The sequence below is a fragment of the Coccinella septempunctata genome, chromosome 3 (assembly GCF_907165205.1).
Source record: "Coccinella septempunctata chromosome 3, icCocSept1.1, whole genome shotgun sequence".
Taxonomy (NCBI): Eukaryota; Metazoa; Arthropoda; class Insecta; order Coleoptera; family Coccinellidae; genus Coccinella; species Coccinella septempunctata.
Genome location: NC_058191.1, coordinates 33,281,498 through 33,300,958, shown reverse-complemented (window position 1 = coordinate 33,300,958; position 19,461 = coordinate 33,281,498). Strand labels below are relative to the sequence as shown.

At 35.5% G+C, this 19,461-nt stretch overlaps 1 protein-coding gene across 2 annotated transcripts in view; it reads right to left on the bottom strand.

Moving 5' to 3' along the window:
* The window catches only part of LOC123310112 (lachesin-like), a 137,371-nt gene that overhangs the window by 17,332 nt on the left and 100,578 nt on the right, over nucleotides 1-19,461 (bottom strand). For both annotated transcript variants that reach the window (XM_044893501.1, XM_044893500.1), the window contains 3 exons: nucleotides 14,647-14,756; nucleotides 7,476-7,661; nucleotides 6,010-6,202 (listed from right to left, as the gene is read on the bottom strand). In XM_044893501.1, the coding sequence (XP_044749436.1) occupies nucleotides 6,010-6,202; nucleotides 7,476-7,661; nucleotides 14,647-14,756 (489 nt within the window). The remainder of the gene's footprint in view (nucleotides 1-6,009; nucleotides 6,203-7,475; nucleotides 7,662-14,646; nucleotides 14,757-19,461) is intronic.

Sequence of the window (19,461 nt, the reverse complement as noted above, 5' to 3'; positions counted from 1 at the left end):
CAGTCGAGAACAAGAGTGTCCCATTTATAGAAGAGAACAATTCCCATATGTTGAAATAGTTTCAAATCTTCATTCAGCTAAATTTCACGTATATTACAACAATTTCAATAGGATTCCCATAAAATTTTCAATTATACCCTACGTTATCAAGAAACCCTTCAAGTTTTCCAACAAGCTACCTAGAATATGGTCCACGGTTTGTGGCTGGATGAGATAAAATGAGCATTGACATTGTTTTGGTGCTTGCGCTATCAGTAGTTCCCGAGAACATCAACTTTACGACTCTCAGTCCGCATCTGCAATTCCGACAACATGCGGAGATTGTGATTCTGGAATCGTAACTCGCGAAATTTTCGTCAAAATCACGTCGAATTATCAGCGAACTTTTCAGCAAATTCAATAGGGAAACGTTTTCCTTCTCGTGCACATATATACGTTTTCAACGGTCTCTTATATTGGAGATGGATCCCTGTGAAGGCGAAAACCTCTAACGTTTTATTGCCTATTGTTCGGGATGATGAATGCTTCTCAGAAAAAAGAAGAAGTCTCGAACGTGGAAACTGTTGATAGGGAAAGTAAAAAATCAGTCTGGGATCTTCTTCCATACCATAATTCTCTAGGTAGTCTAGATGAAGGTAACCATGATTTTTAATCAATCAATTCCCAGAACATATCGCAGTTTTAACAATAATAATAATAATCAATTTAAATTACATCTCAGTTGTATAAAGCTCTGAAACTAGCAACATGTCATAGGCATCAACAATACGAGTGGAAGATATCTATTTGTAAACTGAAGAAACTGATTTACATGTTGAATATTTTCGGACGTCCTAGGCATATTTACAAAAAAAATGTCCTGTATTTACTGAATGTATTCCAAGTAAGGGAATGGAGCCCTTTTTTTTTGAGAAGTGTACAGGCTGTAAACTTCTTTTGTTTTGCTCTATCAAAAAAGAGGGCGTCAGTCCCTTACTTGGAATACATTCAGTAAATCCAGGACAGTTTTTTTGTAAATATGCCTCGACAGCGTGTCGATTTTGAAAATGTGCCATCACTTTTTATTTTCGAAAATATCTAAAAACGGTGAAAACTTTTTACTGGCACTTTTTCACTCAGAATACGACACTATATTCAACTTGTAGTAAGGATATAATATAGTGTCGTATTCTGAGTGAAAAAGTGCTTGTAGAAAGTGGTGAAAACTTTTTACAGGCACTTTTTCACTCAGAATACGACACTATATTCAACTTGTAGTAAGGATATAATATAGTGTCGTATTCTGAGTGAAAAAGTGCTTGTAGAAAGTTTTTACCGTTTTTAAATATTTTCGAAAATGAAAAAGTTATGACACATTTTGAAAATCGACTAAATATCAAAATTTGATTCATTCATTCATTGCTGTATATCGTTACCGAGAATAAATCTACAAAAAGAGTCAAAAACAGAAGTATCGGTGCGATCAAACTTATAATTTGTTAGGTCTACTTGCGACTGTGTGCCCTCATGTGACTGAAGAGACCCAACCGTGATCTACAGATCCTTCCTTACCCCGGGCATGGATAGTCACTAACCAAATCAGGCCGCCGCAGTATTCTTCTTGAGTCTTCATTATAACTGTGGACCAAAGACTCCACTGTGATCTGTCTAACGCTATTTGTTCCCAGTTATGATTGACATTTACTGATTTTACTGATCCTTAAACCGCTTATACTGGACTCCTGGTTTCCGAGTTCCCTCTGTGGGCCCTCATTACTTGAGTCTCAATTGTTGTACCACTCGCGCGCTGCAAGACTTCTGCGTTTGAAACTTTGTGGAACCATCTGATGTGCATTATTTGTTTTAGATGACGTTGTTGCGTTTGTTCCAGCTGTTTAATATGTCGCCTGTAGGGCGTCAAGCTTTCGCTTCCGTAAAGAAGCGTTGGGAGGACCACAGTTTTGTAAGCAGCTGTCTTGGTCTTCAGATTGAGATCGTGATTTTGAAACACTCTGTCCTTTAGTTTCCAAAATGCCCGTGATGCCTAATTGATACGGTTCTGTATTTCCGTGTCCAGGTTAGACCTAGTATTAATGAAGCTTCCCAAGTATTTGAACTGCTCGACCTGTTCTGGAGTTTCATCCTCCAGGCTGATATCTGTTTGAACGCTTTCTGGCGGACTAACCAGGATTTTGATTTTGTCAATATTGAGTCTAAGGCACAAAGCTTCGTATATACATATGTTTATAGGTGTCCAACATTATCTGTAGATCCTCTGAGCTACTAGCGATAAGTGCGCAGTCGTCTGCATATTGAAGTTCCTTGATAAACTTTGTTCGCGTTTTCGCTCTGAGGTGTTTCAGGTTAAACAGGCCACCATCAAATCTGAATCGTATTCTAACGCCTCTTGCAGGCATACTCATGTCAGCAATTATCGAGATAGCTATGGCGAAAATATTGAACAGTAAAGGTGCTAACACGCAGCCTTGTTTTATTCCAGAGTTGGTTAAGAAATGGTCGGTTGTAGAGCCATTATGATGTATTCTAGCGGTATTGTTGGAATGAAGGCTTTCACACACGTCTAAGAATTTTTCGGGTACTCCAAGGCGTCCCAAGATTTTCCAAAGAGCTTTTCGATTCATCGAGTCGAAGGCCTTACTTAAATCGATATAGGCTTTATAGATCCTTCATTGTTGTTCACGGGCCTTCTGTTGCAGCTGCAAGAGTCGCATTGTAAAAATTAGGTCCACAGTATCTTGATTGGGTCGAAACTCGCACTGGGATTCAGGTAACAGCTTTTCTAAGATATAAAAATTTGATATATTCAAGAACAGAGGAAGATATCGTGAAATGGTTGAATCTAATGGACTTTTCACGAAAATCGAGCCCAGGACTCCCCTATCTAGTCTAGAAGTACCAGAAAGAGTCAAAATTAATCAATTTGGGATACCCTGTACACTTGTTGATCATCCTCAATCACATTGCTATTATATTCCATCAGAGACAAAAACTAAATAATTCAAAATCGTCTTTCCCTTCTCTCTCTTTTATAATAAGTTTATCAGGCTTTTGTCAAGTATGTAACAATATGTCAAAGGTGACTAGGGGAATATGTTTGCCTTAATAAAGGGAAACAGCACAAATTCAGCAACACCACATCACGAATGACGTGCCGTTTGTTGCCGTTGTTAATTTCGCGCCAATGTTATTTAATATGTTGTGTGGATGTGTAGTCCATTTCCCAGCATATTCAGTATCGAACGGACTATGCACGGACAATTAGGGTGGAAAATATGGACAATTACTCGGACAGATTTGTTGAGAACTCTCGCGGATTATTGTTACTTACAGTTTAGCCGGATTAGCAATGGTTTTCTGAGAGGACCGCCATGAATTGTTTCAGTCTAGGGTGGAGTTCTAGAAATTCCATTCATTTAGCAGATATTCCTGATGGTTTACGTATTCCAACTATGTGATTGTTCATTCTATGCTATGAAAGCGGATGAATTATTCAGAAGTAGCTATTTTATGTGCAGTTCTTCATATTTAGGTGTTCAGGAGTGATCTACCTACAGCTTTGCGAAGTTCAAGGTTTTGTGTAACTTTTTTGTGTTTAGTATGCAGGGTGAGGTCCGTACAAATATTTTAACGGTAGATTTATTGAGGTCAAAAGAAACACTTTCTTTCTTCACAATTTTTTGCAAATCAGTTCGGTTTAAATGATAGGGGCTGTTGAAAAACCATAAAAATGTTATTTTCAGTTTTTTCTATCTCAAAAACGGTTTTATCCACTGAAATTACTTTCGGAATATAGTTTTTCATTTATTTGATGAATATTCTTCGAACACAAGATATCACCCACGTCTTCCAGTATTTTCATTATGACCATTACGTACCATAAAAATACAAAAAATTCCCAACTCTTGAAACTCAGTTGGACGCTATCTAATGAATATTCGATCGTTTTGAAAAATGAAAGTATGTATTCTTCATATTTTATCTTATAATGCGCCGGTTTTGAGTAATTTGATGTTCAAAAATCAAAAAGTATCTGTGAAATTTGAAGAATTGGGTACTCTGGCTGAGTACAACTCAGCTCAGATTGAGCTAGTTATTCTGAGGCATATTTTGTTTTTTCAGGAGTGGCACAACTTGACTAAAATGGCTATGTCTTTTATCAGGGCCGAATCGGAAAAAATGGTATGGGGAAAAAGTGTTTCTTTTCACCTCAAGAATCCACTGTTGAAATTTTTGTACGAGTCAAAGTCTCACCCTGTGCAAAGATATTCAAAAATTCAAGAGAACCTTTTATTCACTGGACTCCACTTCTAAAAGCCACATATGGCTAGCAGCACAGTGTTTTTGAGCCTAAAAATAGACAACCATACTCTACAATTTGACTCTGCATTTCGCGTAATTTTCAAGCATGGCAGAATATAGTTGGCATCATTCAGAGAAATCCATAATCGTCACTTCGAAAAATGCCAGTTTCAAATTTGTATCGAATCAGACCATATTGTTCCTTCGTTTGCCATATTGGTCCCTCCAAAATTAAAATTTAAAAAATCTCTGAAAATAGGTGCTGGGATTTTGGTGTATCTCTTTTGAGTATGCTAGCATATAAACCCAGAAAAACTTCGAGATATCTAGGTATCAATAAGTAAGCGTTTAGAGATCACTGTTCTATACCACACACCCTCCATGAATTTTGTGTTTTCAAACTTCTCGAAGGCAGGCTTCTAGATTTTTTGACGGAGTTACACTGCACTTAATCCTGAAGGTCTATCAATTGTGTTCTCATCAGAATTGATTTTGAGTTAGTGGAATCCTTCTCAAATTCTCTTTGTTCTTTGTCGCCATTTATTTAAATTTTGCTACTATTTCATATCAAAAAAGCCTATAATGCTCTCTCGTCTTTATCAAATATACAATAGGGATGACTGAATAAAGTTGTCAGGATCCTTAATCACGAAAGAAATTTCACTAGTTTCCAAGCATTCAAACGCCGTGATATACTTGAGAACTCTTTGAAGTTCAGCAGCATCGTATGTGTTCAAGAGCTCTCCAACCCTTGGACTAAGTTCACTTTGCATCGGAGCATTCAACGACCATTAAGTCGAGGGTATTAAATGGAATGTGGGGTCAATTTTATATTCGGTAATTTACGCGTCTCCGTATGCAGTAATAGACCTCTGTTATCCAAATGAACTCTATGCCGGCAATTTACTCCTCTGAGCCAGATAGGGTATCGGATACAATGTTGATGCACAGCGTTGATGAGATTTCATCAATACATACCCAAACTATGCTTTCAGATTGACATTCAAGCGGTGAAATGCATATTATGAGGATTAAATTAGTGATGTGTCATCACGTGAAGTAGTTATTCCGTTGGTTATGCAACAATATGCACAGCAGTATGATGTTTAATGTTTTTGAGCCACAGCTTTCGAGCGCTTCTAGAATCAGTTGGAACAACAAACTAACCTAAATACACCTAGATATTCAAAAAAAAGAAACTGTTCGTTGATTATGAAGAATTATTTCAGAATACTGTAGATATATGGAGAAAATTGCTCTACAACTGATTCTCTTTATTCATGGCTATGTTAAGTTATCTGGAACATATCTTATTTTAGAGAAAACTGGGACATTTCAAGATATTTTAGCATATTCTTTTTTTCTTTTTCAAGCACTTAGTCTCTGAAATAGACAAATTAGTCCAAAGATGATGGCATAAAAAACCATTTTCAGGTTAATGGAGCGCTGCCATAGCTCATGCCATGGACTGGCCAGCTCGCTCTCCAGATATGAATTGCATCGAGAATGTCTGGGCAGAGATGTCGAGGCAAGTGTCCTACCTAGAACCTTTCTAAGAAAAAACAAGAATGCCAACTAAACCTTTTCTTGTATCTATTCAAAATATAGCGAATATATTCCTGAAATATCGAAAATAAATAAATTCTGACGGCCAGTGATCCCTATCAATTAATCAATTGTTGAGCAGTGTATAATAAAATGAAGGCGAACCTTTTGTTTTGAGTCCTGTAGGTGTCCTCAAAACTATATCCTTGCCATCCTCTCTACGCCATTGAACCTCTGGGGTGGGATGGCCTTTCGCTTTGCAAGTCAATCTGACCATTCCCCCTTCAGCGACAATGACATCACCAGAAGTTTCTTCCGATATAAAATCTGGTGGAACTACTACGTCCAGAGTACCGAGCTGTAAAAAAAAAACGAAGAAAACTTAGTCTTTCGTGGGATTTGAGAGTTTGTAGGGACAAAATGTACGCTAGTAAATTAATATCTTCCATGCATAAATGTGAGGAGTTCTTTAGCTGAGGTTTTTAAATAGCAACACTAACTTTTTGTGCCACAAAAACAATAAGCATTCCCCAATATGTGTTTTTGTTTTGAATCCTGAAGGAAAGCTTTGTAGTAGAAGAAAATCCCAAAAATATTAATGACTTAGCTGAAATGAAATTAATTGCTGGCCAAGCCGAAGAAGTCATGAATTTAGAAATGTATTTCAGTTCCTATATACATTTTTTATTATTGATCGTAGTCCGAAATTATTGCAATTCAATAGCAGTGTTAGTAACTCAATTTTTCAGGAGTGAGTATCGATCATAGTTATTCTGGATTTATTCGATTTCGATAGAATTTTAGAAGAGTTCGAACACATGGGGTAGATGTACGCTATTCGGAATTAACATTGTTATGATGGGCTTGCGACTATAACCCGTTTCAGTCACAATTTGAATGATAATTTTATACGAATAATCAAATTATTCAGAAAATAGGCTACATAATGCAGGTCTATCTATCATGCGTATCAGTAATATAGACTAATAAAGCTGTGAACTGACTAACTCATGATAATGTATTAATCTACGGTATGATTTGTCATCTTTGGTTTTAGCTAACTTCGAAACTAATTCCATATATATAATTTAAGTATGTATGCCATCACAGAACGATTGCAGTTTGATATTTTATAATTTAATAGGTATGAACGCTATAACTTAGAAACTGTTCAGAGTGCCTCAGTCAACTCAACTTTCACAGCTCAAACGTTTAGTGTAGATACTTCACTAATTCCTCTTTCAATTTTGAACTAGAAGCTTTCGTAGGAATAAAGTCGGAATTCAAGTCTTTTTGTAAAATGGATATATGGTTCAGAATTAACAATGCCTTGAAAAGAAACTTAACCGAACCTATTTAGAAATTCGGAAATTCAAAATCTTACAGATGCCCATTTGAGGGAGTGGAAAGCTTAATAATCCATCGATCTGACGTACAGGCTGATCAAGGGAAGTACCTATATTGAAAATATAGCAGAGATATACGAAAGTGCTTTTACTCTTGAAACGTATCGAAAAAATTTTAGGGTTGACAATTCGAAAATGACACAAAATTAAATTTTAGAAACTTATTATAAGATCGGGAGTAAAAAACTTAAGAAAATATTGCAATAGGAGAAATGTTTATCTTACCTGACTTTTCATCGGATCTGTGTTGATTTGGCACATATATTCTCCCCGATCTTCTTCTTGTACGTTTTTGATATGCAAGTTCCAAGTGGTGTGATCGTTATGGGATACTGACACTCTTGAGTTATGCGTTATCACGTGATCGTGTATTGCTTGTATGGCCTTCGTATCTGCTTTTACCCAGCCAACCTGCAAAAAATTCATGCAATTTTTATTTTATTTTGTTTTCAACTCGAAACCCAATTTTCATAATATTTTTTAATCTGTAATAAGCGGAATATCAGAACAAAAAAATCCTTAACTTCATTCCATAATTTTTTGGAACTTCCGAAAGAGAAATATGTTATCCACAGAAAGATAGAAAATAGGAATTTTTGCTAAAATGGTTTTTATTGTTGATGACTCCTTTTTGAGAATGATAATGTTCCATCATCGTTGAATATTCAAAATATGAGGAACATCCTTCTCTCTTCAAGATTTTTGTCTAAATGGAAAATTACAAGGCTTAATGAAGTGAAGATTATGAAATATTTATTGTGATAGATTGTCTAAATTCTGTAAATGAATTTTCCTAAACCATGAATCTGTCTTTTCATTTTGTTTTTTCTTCGTTTACCCCAATTCTCCGAAAGGAAAACTTAAATTTGTACTCTCTATTGAGAGAATATAAAACCTTTTTTCCACTAATGATGTAAATTTACCTCTGATCGGACTAGTGAGTAGGTATTTTCAATGATATCTTACTCACGAGAAAAGTGGATACTCTTAAATTATAATAATTTTTGTAATCAATTTTAGAATTTTCGAATGCGACTAATTTTCACACTTATAACTTCAGCATCAGAATAATTTTATTTTTGGAAAATACCAACATTATATAGTAGATTTCCACCTACGGCTATCTTGCGTTGGGTGATTTAAAGAAGACATGAAACGGAAATGGTGCTCCTAGGGTTGAACTTCATGAGTAACGTTTGAGCAGTTCATTAAAGTTGTCAGCAGTTGACATCCCGTAAAATTATTAGCAAAGTTACGTTATTTTTTTTTGGAACGATGAGTTGGCTCTCCGGAAGTGAAAAGCGAATTAACAAGCTAATTCACGAATAGAGTGGGGGATGATTCGGTGATATGCAAAAGAATGGATTGATTAACGTGTTGTAGTTTTTGCAAAACTCTTCATGTTTAAGTTTTGATTACTGACTCTTCGAAAAGCTTGAGGTAATTCGTCGAATAGAACCAATAAAGTTATCATGAGTTTAATGTATGTTGTATATCTCAAGAATATAGATTTCCTAAAGGTTAGATATTCAATATTTTAGCTCAGCCTACATTAATAATCAATGCTACTTTTGAAACACGAGGAGTTACAAATTGGGGAAAGTGCAGGTCAAAATATACGGGGTTTGAAAGGTGAGGCCTTTTTTTGACAGAAGGTAGAACTCATCACAATAAGTCGTTTAACCAAAAATTGTCTATATAAAATATCCTAGATGGCTGAGATACAACCCCTAGAAGTTCGACAAAATTTCAATGAATTTCAAGTACGGGACTGTGGAAGGTGACTTCGGCATTGCAAAAACCAAACAAAACATAAAGATATGGCTGGACAATGAATGGTTCAGTACCAAGTTCATTTGATTAGATGCATTAGGTCACTTTTGAGAGGATCATAATTGTTGTTATAGTGCAATTTAGCGTGAAAAATAAATGTAGAAAATCGAGGCTGTCTCTTGACAGTGCTTATGTTAGTTATGTTGAAAAAGTGCTATGATGTTTCCCCATTTCATCCCATTTTTACGACGATTGTTGGAATGTTTGAACAGGAAGATTGTGATACCCATTGTGAAAAAATTGGCGAATAATTTAGACGAATTTTATTGGTGAGATTTTGAAGTATTTTTCAATATTTTCACACTTTTGTCCTAAGTCTCTTCTGTCAGTTGGTATTGAAATGAGCCATTCCACAAAATCGTGTAAGTAACTGAAAAATAATGAGAACAATTCGGCAATCCTAAGTTTCCATTTCCATTACCACGTAAATATCGAACGTGCCAATATTCCAAACGAAACCACATGGTCGAATCAGGAGATAAGTTTTTTCCCACTGCTTTGAGATAATTCAGCTAACAAACGGTCTGGGGTCGTATTAGGATCTATTTCAGTTACCATTTTAAATTTTTTTTTCAACTTTGTCATTTTTAACGTTTTATATAGGTGATTTTTGGTGAAACGCTTCATTTTGACCAGTTCTACTTTCTGTTGAAAAAAAGCCTCACCTTCAAATACACCCTGTATTATGAAGTGTACCAGGGTGTAAATTTGAGAGGTGATTCCATGTTAAAAAAAGTGTCTTCATTTTCGAAAACGAAGGAGTTATTACACATTTTCGAAATCGTCAAAATATCAAAATTTAGTTATATCTTCAAAACAAATGAAGATATCGTGAAACGTTCACAACTAATGGACTTTTCACGAAAATCGAGCCCAGGACTCCTTTCAACGTTTTCACCTATCTAGACTGGAAGTACCAGAAACAGCCAAAATCAAGCAATTTGGAATACCCTGTACAATGGTCTTTTTTTTTAATGTTCTGACAGGCTATCCTAGACAATTCCCCCTATATACAGGGGTAGAGGTACTTCAAGTTATCTTTCCATATATTTATTTATCTGACAAGCTTGAGTGAATCCCGAATTTTCCTCTCCTTTGGAGTCCCTTAATATTATATAAGGGATCGTTGGTGAAAACCAGTCCTTGGTTCCAATTTTTTTTCCGAATGATTTTCATGAAATCATGAACTTGAAAACTGAAGATGTTCCAACTGGTAGCGGTTTATATCTCTCACACAAAATGATAACTAAACTTATGCTACTTTTGATGATATAATAAGCCGATTAAGAAGAGTACAATCCGGGATAATTGAGTGATACGCATAAAACAAAGGTCAATAGCATGTCGTAGCTCTTCTGCAGGGGTCGTCATGGCTGGGTTCCGTGGACGGACGCAACATCATAGGGCCGGATGATGAAGAACGTCGTAGCAGCACGTAACGCGACGGATATAATAATAGTGCAGATGTGACTTATAGCTGAAAAGCCCCACAAACTTTCGATCATTTATAAGATACACAGCTGCGAGCAAAAGATCGCGTATAACCCACTCTCACAAACTTCCGTCTTATACTTTTCGTCCTCGGCAATTTCGAACCAGGATGGCTTGTCGATTGAAATGTGAACTTCATTCTTGATATCGGTAACTCTTTACACATCCGATATGGATATATCGGGACCGAGGACGTGCATGATTTTCGTTTAAAAACTTGGGAAGCTCTGCTAGCCCAGTAGAATAAGCATTCAATTATGAAAAACTTGCAACCAAAGAATTTATTGCTGGAATGGCATCAGATATACGAGGATATATTGAAACATTCTTAGCCTACTACAGAACCAAACAAAATTTCAATGTCAAAATATTTTACTATTCAACATATTCTCCTCTTGATTGGATACATTTATTACAGCGAACTTGCAACGTCTCTAGACTTTAAAAAAAAATGTTTCTTCTTGCTCTGCAAACCAGACTTCCACAGCTTTTATTACCTCCTCGTTGAAAGAAAATTTATGACCTTTTAAACTTTTTTTCAGTTGAGGAAAGAGATGATAGTCGGATGGAGCCAAATCTGGTGAATATGGGGGGGGTGTTCTAGTAATTTAAACCCTAAATCACGAATTTTTCGCATGGCAACATGAGATTTGTGTGCAGGGGCGTTGTCCTGCAAAAACAAAACACCTTTGGATAGCTTTCCGCGTCTTTTCTCTGCAATTTTTTCCCGTTGAGTGGTCAGTAATGTCGAATAGTAATCTCCGGTTATAAACTGAAGCAAGAACTTTTCCATCAGATTTTTGAACACGAAACTTCTTAGGTCTTGGAGAACCAGAGTGTCGCCATTCCATCGATTGTTGCTTTGTTTTTGGATCGCAGAAATGTACCCAAGTCTCATCCATAGTAACAATTCGGTTTAAGAAGTCTACATCGTTTTCAAATCGAGCACAGATCGAACGCGATGCTTCTACCCTTGCACGCTTTGGATCAACATTCAAACATTTGGGCATCCATTTTACAGCAATTTTTCTCACGTCCAAATTGACTTGAACTGTATGATGAACGCGTTCGTATGAAATATTCAGTGCTTCAGATATCTGTTTTAGCCCAATTCGACGATCTGATAAAATCATGTCATGAACTGCATCGATATTTTCGGGGACTGACACAGAAACTGGCTTTCCCGATCGGTCATCATCTTCAATGCAAAATTTACCTCTTTTGAAGCTTACAGTCCAATTTTTCACGGTCACATACGAAGGACATTTATCACCAAGGGTATTAAGCATATCTTCGTAAATCTACCTCTTAACCCTTTTAAATACAGTTACTTTATGATGGCTCGATAGACCAATTTTCACAATTTAGGTGCACATCTTCCTTCTTTTAACTTATTGCGTAACTCTGGTTTACTTTTTTAACCTCAAACTTCACACTGACACTTCTAATGAGTTATTGTTCGTTGCTATGGTAACGCAATATTTTTTATGCATGGGACTGGTCTAGGCTAACTAGATATCAATACATCCTCGTATTGTGATGCATAATTCTATTATATTCGAATTACATTGTGTACATGTGTCTATTGAACTTATTGAAGAAAGATCGAAGTAGCAGACAATATTCCATCAGCACCTACATATTTCTCAGAAAATAAGTAATCCAGAAAACTTCATTCAGTGATGAACATGAACGAATTCAAAGTTTTCTAAATGCGATCTTTTTCTGGAGCATCAAGGTCGAAGTCATTATTCACCGAATAGCTTAAAGAGAAGAAAGTTTTTCTTATCGCGGATAAGATATAGACCCCTAATGCGTAAGTTGGGCTCTTAATATTCTACTTTCTTTATGAAAGTTCGTTTCGGATAATTCGATATAATAAAGTTCCCAAATTTTTTCAATTCCTTGATATTAGCATTTGATTCCTGCTAAAGTCTTCGGAGTTAAAAAAAGATTACGTTCTGTTAGATGGGAATTCTTGAAGTTTTCATTCGGTGCATTTTGATACTCAGAATTTTGCTTGTGACTTCGATATCAATGAAATAAGGGGTGACAAAAATTGCTTTCTCTAAAAATGAAATCAAATAGGATCGAATCACATCAATTCAAATCAAAATTTACCCATTTCAATCTGTTTTTTTGAATTATCTCTTCTTCTGGGCTTCAAATCGTTTCCGCTTTCATCATAAAAGTTGTAGACCATGACATTTTCTACAATGTTTGTTCGAAGCAATTTTTTCTACATTCAACCGTTTTTGAAATATATGGCGATGAATGTACATTAGACTGGGATTCTACATTGACCTTGCCCTTTGGCATGTGTGGCTAAGCTCCTCGTTCTTATCGCCCTCTAACTCGAGAACGGTTAAGAATATGTAAAATTGCTTCAGATAAAAGTTGTATAGAATTTAATTGTCTACAACTTTCATAATGAATGCAAAAGCGATTGAAGGTATAGGAAGTGAGAAATTTAAAAAAATGCATTTTTATCATTATCATCTGTCAGATTAACATGAATTTATTTTCAGTGACACATATATACAGTATCTTAATCTGACATGCTCGAGTATGCACACCTTACGATTTATTTTTACATCTTTGAAAACCTGCAGACTCTTTACCCACCGCTAAATGTGCATACATCATAGAACATTTTCTTCTTTCTATCATCTAATCTTGAAACTCTTCTAGGTCTCCACTACGCTCGAGTAAATCTCGACTTACTATCGTGGGCTCCCCAACTACACGAGCAGACTTTCGATCGTAATCAAGAATTTTGGAAAAGGCGTGGCAGTTGGTGTATTTTGTTCAGTTCAGAAGTTATTGATTATTATTATAGAACTTTATTTTTTGAGTTGAAAGTGTATGATATTTCTTGGAAATCTCTGTGGAAATTTTATTGTGAAGTACTCTGTTTCAGATATGTTTGTTTTTTCCCTTTTAAGTTCGAGTAGAAACAAAATCGATACTTTTTCATAATTCGAAACAACCTCTACAGGATAACCTATTATTATGCCTCATCCTTGTCACCAGATTGCTAGGATTGTGAAATCAGTTTTTCAATCAGGAGCGTTCGCGAAACTGGATCCATATAATACCAGATCGGATGCATATCGAGAAATATAGGGCGCGTTTGCTACCAGTGTTCCAGTAATTAAAATTTAAATTATCCCATCATCATTCTGGCGCATGTGAAATTCGTCGTTAAGATGCAAAATGAGAATTCGGCATTCCTTGCCTAGCAGACATACGGTTCTGAATTATATTCATGGCAAATGTTCTCATGACTTCTTCCATCAGGAACAAGATCGGATTATTGATATTACTGTCATAATTTTTCGACAAAGAATTTTCACGAGCAAGTTCTATTCTGATTACTTGCTTGCTTGGATTGATGTGCCATGAAGGCGAAGGAAATTTTACAATCCAGAATATTTATTTGTTCACTTTCATGAATCTGTAAAATGAAAAATAAAAAACGGACAAGATGACAAGCATCTGCAATCAGCAATGTCCTGGAAAATACGCAGAGATATCTTTCTATACAACCAATTAGCTTCCCTTCTACATACCTATAGCGGGTGTAGCTTTTTAACCATTATGCTGCAGGTAAAATCGGAGTGTCCCTCATTATAAAGTAGAAAACAAAACTGGCTATAAATACGACATTTTTTTATTGTATTGAAAACTAATCTCACTTATATGACATAGGAGGATAGTGAAATTGAGGATACGATTTTGATAAAATGATATAGAAGAGCACTTGCGCGTTTGTTCGAGTTTTCAATCAATGCGATCACCCATCTAGATACTAAACTCGCCCGATGCTGCTTGGCTTATGGAATACAAATTATTTTCTCAATTTTTTCAATAGATCTTGTTGATATAAGTCTTGATTGAAATTTGTATTTGAATTTTTACAATTATGCTGTATATTTGTCAAAGGTACAGTGAATAAAATTAATATCTATATGAAATATCGATGATAAATTCCGTTCCTTAAATACTTATACAATTTTTCAAACCAAATAACATAATAAAACTTTTTTACGGATGAAATTTTCATTCTTACCCTATATCCTCCTAAATTATGTACTAGACATCGAAATGTAGCATCTCTCCCTACAGGTATCGTCAAATTAACGATGGGCTCCGCAAACTCCGGCTGGAAAGCACTGACTCCTGGAAAAAAGGGGTGATTTTATACTTTCCATTAGCTCGGAATAGAAATTTCGATGAGTTTTTTCAATAGCTTCTATAGGGCGTCTGTAAATAAATGTGAAGGAAACTGGAACTTGATTCCTCGATGAAAATCAGTACCTACGGCACTATAAATATAATCATATAAAGTTTTTTTGACTTCCAAGATACAGTCCTCTTTTTTTGGTGAGCCACTGTTTATTTGGAAAAATGTGAAAAGAAACTTTGTTGTTATACTAAACGTTATGGTCTCTTGTAGTTTTGTCGCATCTGCTATCGATTTCCAGAAAAAATTCCTCTCGAAATGTTCAGAAAAATCCAAATTGTCATAAAAATCCAGTTAGTATGCTATGGTGCATAAATTCATTAAACCCGGTTTTTCTAATAATGAATGTCTTTTCAAAACTAGTTTTGATACCAATCCATAAATTCAAATTTTATCACCCTGTATCTCGAAAACGAAACGTTTGCGATCCAATGTTTATGGGACTTTTTTTCTTGAAATTACTTGGGGAATTTCCCCTCATTGTTTGTACCTCCAATTTAGGAAAATTCCTATTCAATAAAACTCAAGTAACCTCCACTCCTCCTGATGATGCATGACAAACTCCTCAATAATACATAAAAAAATTGCATGACTTAAACTTTTTTTCAGCATTTTCCTACAAAATAGTAAGTGATATTAATTTTAGGCGTTCATCTTTCGTTTCGAAACAGAATGAATAAGACAAGATCTAACTATGAGGAACATTGTGATTGGTGTGGGTTCATGTTTCAACAATGTAAACAGGAAAAATTTTATTCTCGTTTTCTTTAAATAAACAATTATAATTAAGGTACAAGGAACTTTATTAAAAAATCAAGGAACTCCCGAAAGAGACAAGTTCAAGAAAGTTGAATGTCCAATTAACTCGAACTCAATTATTCAGTAATTTCTTCAGAATTTATGTTTGTCTCTCTCCTCAAGAGCAATTGTTGAATGGTTAACTGAAAGGGAAAAATACTGAGTATTTAGTGTTGACAGTAATACTGAATGAAGCTTCGGAATTACAAATTGATACTGAAGAGGGAAATCGCCCAGATACAAGAAAAAAATAGTTGTACACGTGCGATTTGATCAGGAATTATCTAAGGAACAGTAATAGAACATCCATTTTCAGACATAGTAGAAAATAGGTTATTTTAGGGGGGTCTAACCCCTTGCTCATTTTTGACCAAAAAATTGAAATTTTTGAAATCGAGTATTTGTGCTTAGGTGGAAGCCTTGGCAATGCTGATTATAAAACTGGAAATCCCAATTCAATCAGACGAATAAAACAGGAGATATCGCACATTGAAAATTGCAATTTTTGAAAAATGCCATTTCCAAGATGAAAATCTAAACGAAGAGAGATAGGCTTTCAAAATTGCTCGCAATAGATTCAGTTTGTTCGAATACCTATATTTTCATACCAAAATTTCGAATATCTGGCCCAGTTTAGAAGAAAATAATTTTTTTTGTTTTTCCACTTTTCATTTTCGAGTTGAATTCGAAGAGCTCTCTGGAGTGGAATTCTCTATTGAATCATCAACTGTTTGATTTTCTAGAATCTTAAAAACAAACTCTATGCACTCCATATCCTAAGGCAGTAATAGGACATCCTGATACTCAGACAGAGTAGAAAATAGGCCATTTTAGGGGGGTCTAACCCCTTGCTCATTTTTGACCAAAAAAATCGAGATTTTCGAAATCGAGTTTTTGTGCTTGGGTGGAAGCCTTGGCAATGCTGATTATAAAACCGGTAATCCCAATTCGATCAGACGAATAAAACAGGAGATATCGCAGATTGAAAATTGCAATTTTTGAAAAATGGCATTTCCAAGACGAAAATCTAAACAAACGGAGATAGGCTTTTGAAACTGCTCGCAATAGATTCAGCGTATTCGAAAACCTATATTTTCATACCAAAATTTCAAATATCTAGCCCTGTTCAGGAGAAAATAATTTTTTTTGTTTTTCCACTTTTCATTTTCGAGTTGACTTTGAAGAGCTCTCAGGGGTGCAATTCTCTATTGAATCATCAACTGTTTGATTTTCTAGAATCTTCAGAATAAACTCTATGCACTTCATATCCTAAAACAGTAATAGGACATCCTGATTCTAAGACAGAGTAGAAAATAGGCCATTTTAGGGGGGTCTAACCCCTTGCTCATTTTTGACCAAAAAAATCGAGATTTTCGAAATCGAGTTTTTGTGCTTGGGTGGAAGCCTTGGCAATGCTGATTATAAAACCGGTAATCCCAATTCGATCAGACGAATAAAACAGGAGATATCGCAGATTGAAAATTGCAATTTTTGAAAAATGCCATTTCCAAGACGAAAATCTAAACAAACGGAGATAGGCTTTTGAAACTGCTCGCAATAGATTCAGCGTGTTCGAAAACCTATATTTTCATACCAAAATTTCAAATATCTGGCCCTGTTTAGGAGAAAATAATTTTTTTTTTGTTTTTCCACTTTTCATTTTCGAGTTGACTTTGAAGAGCTCTCTGGAGTGCAATTGAATCATCAACTATTTGATTTTCTCGAATCTTCAAAATAAACTCTATGCACTTCATATCCTAAAACAGTAATAGGACATCCTGATTCTCAGACAGAGTAGAAAATAGGCCATTTTAGGGGGGTCCAACCCCTTGCTCATTTTTGACCAAAAAATCGAGATTTTCGAAATCGAGTTTTTGTGCTAGGGTGGAAGCCTTGGCGATGCTGATTATGAAACCAGAAATCCCAAATGGATTAGACGGATATAACAGGAGATATGGCAGATTGAAAATTGAAAATTTTTGAAAAATGCCATTTGCCAGATGAAAATCTAAACGAAAGGAGATAGGCTTTCAAAATTGCTCGCAATAGATTCAGCGTGTTCGAAAACCTATATTTTCATACCAAAATTTCAAATATCTGGCCCTGTTTAGGAGAAAATAAGTTTTTTGTTTTTACACTTTTCATTTTCGAGTTGACTTTGAAGAGCTCTCTGGAGTGCAATTCTCTATTGAATCATCAACTGTTTGATTTTCTAGAATCTTCAAAACAAACTCTATGCACTCCATATCCTAAAACAGTAATGGGACATCCTGATTCTCAGACAGAGTAGAAAATAGGCCATTTTAGAAGGGTCCAACCCCTTGCTCATTTTTGACCAAAAAAATTGAGATTTTCGAAATCGAGTTTTTGTGCTAGGGTGGAAGCCTTGGCGATGCTGATTATGAAACCAGAAATCCCAAATGGATTAGACGGATATAACAGGAGATATGGCAGATTGAAAATTGAAAATTTTTGAAAAATGCCATTTGCAATATGAAAATATAAACAAACGGAGATAGGCTTTTGAAACTGCTCGCAATAGATTCAGCGTGTTCGAAAACCTATATTTTCATACCAAAATTTCAAATATCTGGCCCCGTTTAGGAGAAAATAATTTTTTTTGTTTTTCCACTTTTCATTTTCGAGTTGACTTTGAAGAGCTCTCAGGGGTGCAATTCTCTATTGAATCATCAACTGCTTGATTTTCTAGAATCTTCAAAACAAACTCTATGCACTCCATATTCTAAAACAGTAATAGGACATTCTGATTCTCAGACAGAGTAGAAAATAGGTCATTTTAGGGGGGTCAAACCCCTTGCTCATTTTTGACCCAAAAAATCGGGATTTTCGAAATCGAGTTTTTGTGCTAGGGTGGAAGCCTCGGCGATGCTGATTATAAAATCAGAAATCCCAAATGGATTAGACGGATATAACAGGAGATATGGCTGATTGAAAATTGAAAATTTTTGAAAAATGCCATTTGCAAGATGAATATCTAAACGAAAGGAGATAGGCTTTCAAAATTGCTCGCAATAGATTCAGCGTGTTCGAAAACCTATATTTTCATACCAAAATTTCAAATATCTGGCCCTGTTTAGGAGAAAATAATTTTTTTTGTTTTTCCACTTTTCATTTTCGAGTTGACTTTGAAGAGCTCTCTGGGGTGCAATTCTCTATTGAATCATCAACTGTTTGATTTTCTAGAATCTTCAAAACAAACTCTATGCACTCCATATCCTAAAACAGTAATAGGATATTCTGATTCTCAGACAGAGTAGAAAATAGGTCATTTTAGGGGGGTCAAAACACCTTGCTCATTTTTGACCCAAAAAATCGGGATTTTCGAAATCGAGTTTTTGTGCTAGGGTGGAAGCCTTGGCGATGCTGATTATGAAACCAGAAATCCCAAATGGATTAGACGGATATAACAGGAGATATGGCAGATTAAAAATTGAAAATTTTTGAAAAATGCCATTTGCAATATGAAAATCTAAACGAAAGGAGATAGGCTTTCAAAATTGCTCGCAATAGATTCAGCGTGTTCGAAAACCTATATTTTCATACCAAAGTTTCAAATATCTGGCCCTGTTTAGGAGAAAATAATTTTTTTGTTTTTCCACTTTTCATTTTCGAGTTGACTTTGAAGAGCTCTCTGGAGTGCAATTCTCTATTGAATCATCAACTATTTGATTTTCTCGAATCTTCAAAACAAACTCTATGCACTCCATATTCTAAAACAGTAATAGGACATCCTGATTCTCAGACAGAGTAGAAAATAGGTCATTTTAGGGGGGTCCCTTGCTCATTTTTGACCCAAAAAATCGGGATTTTCGAAATCGAGCT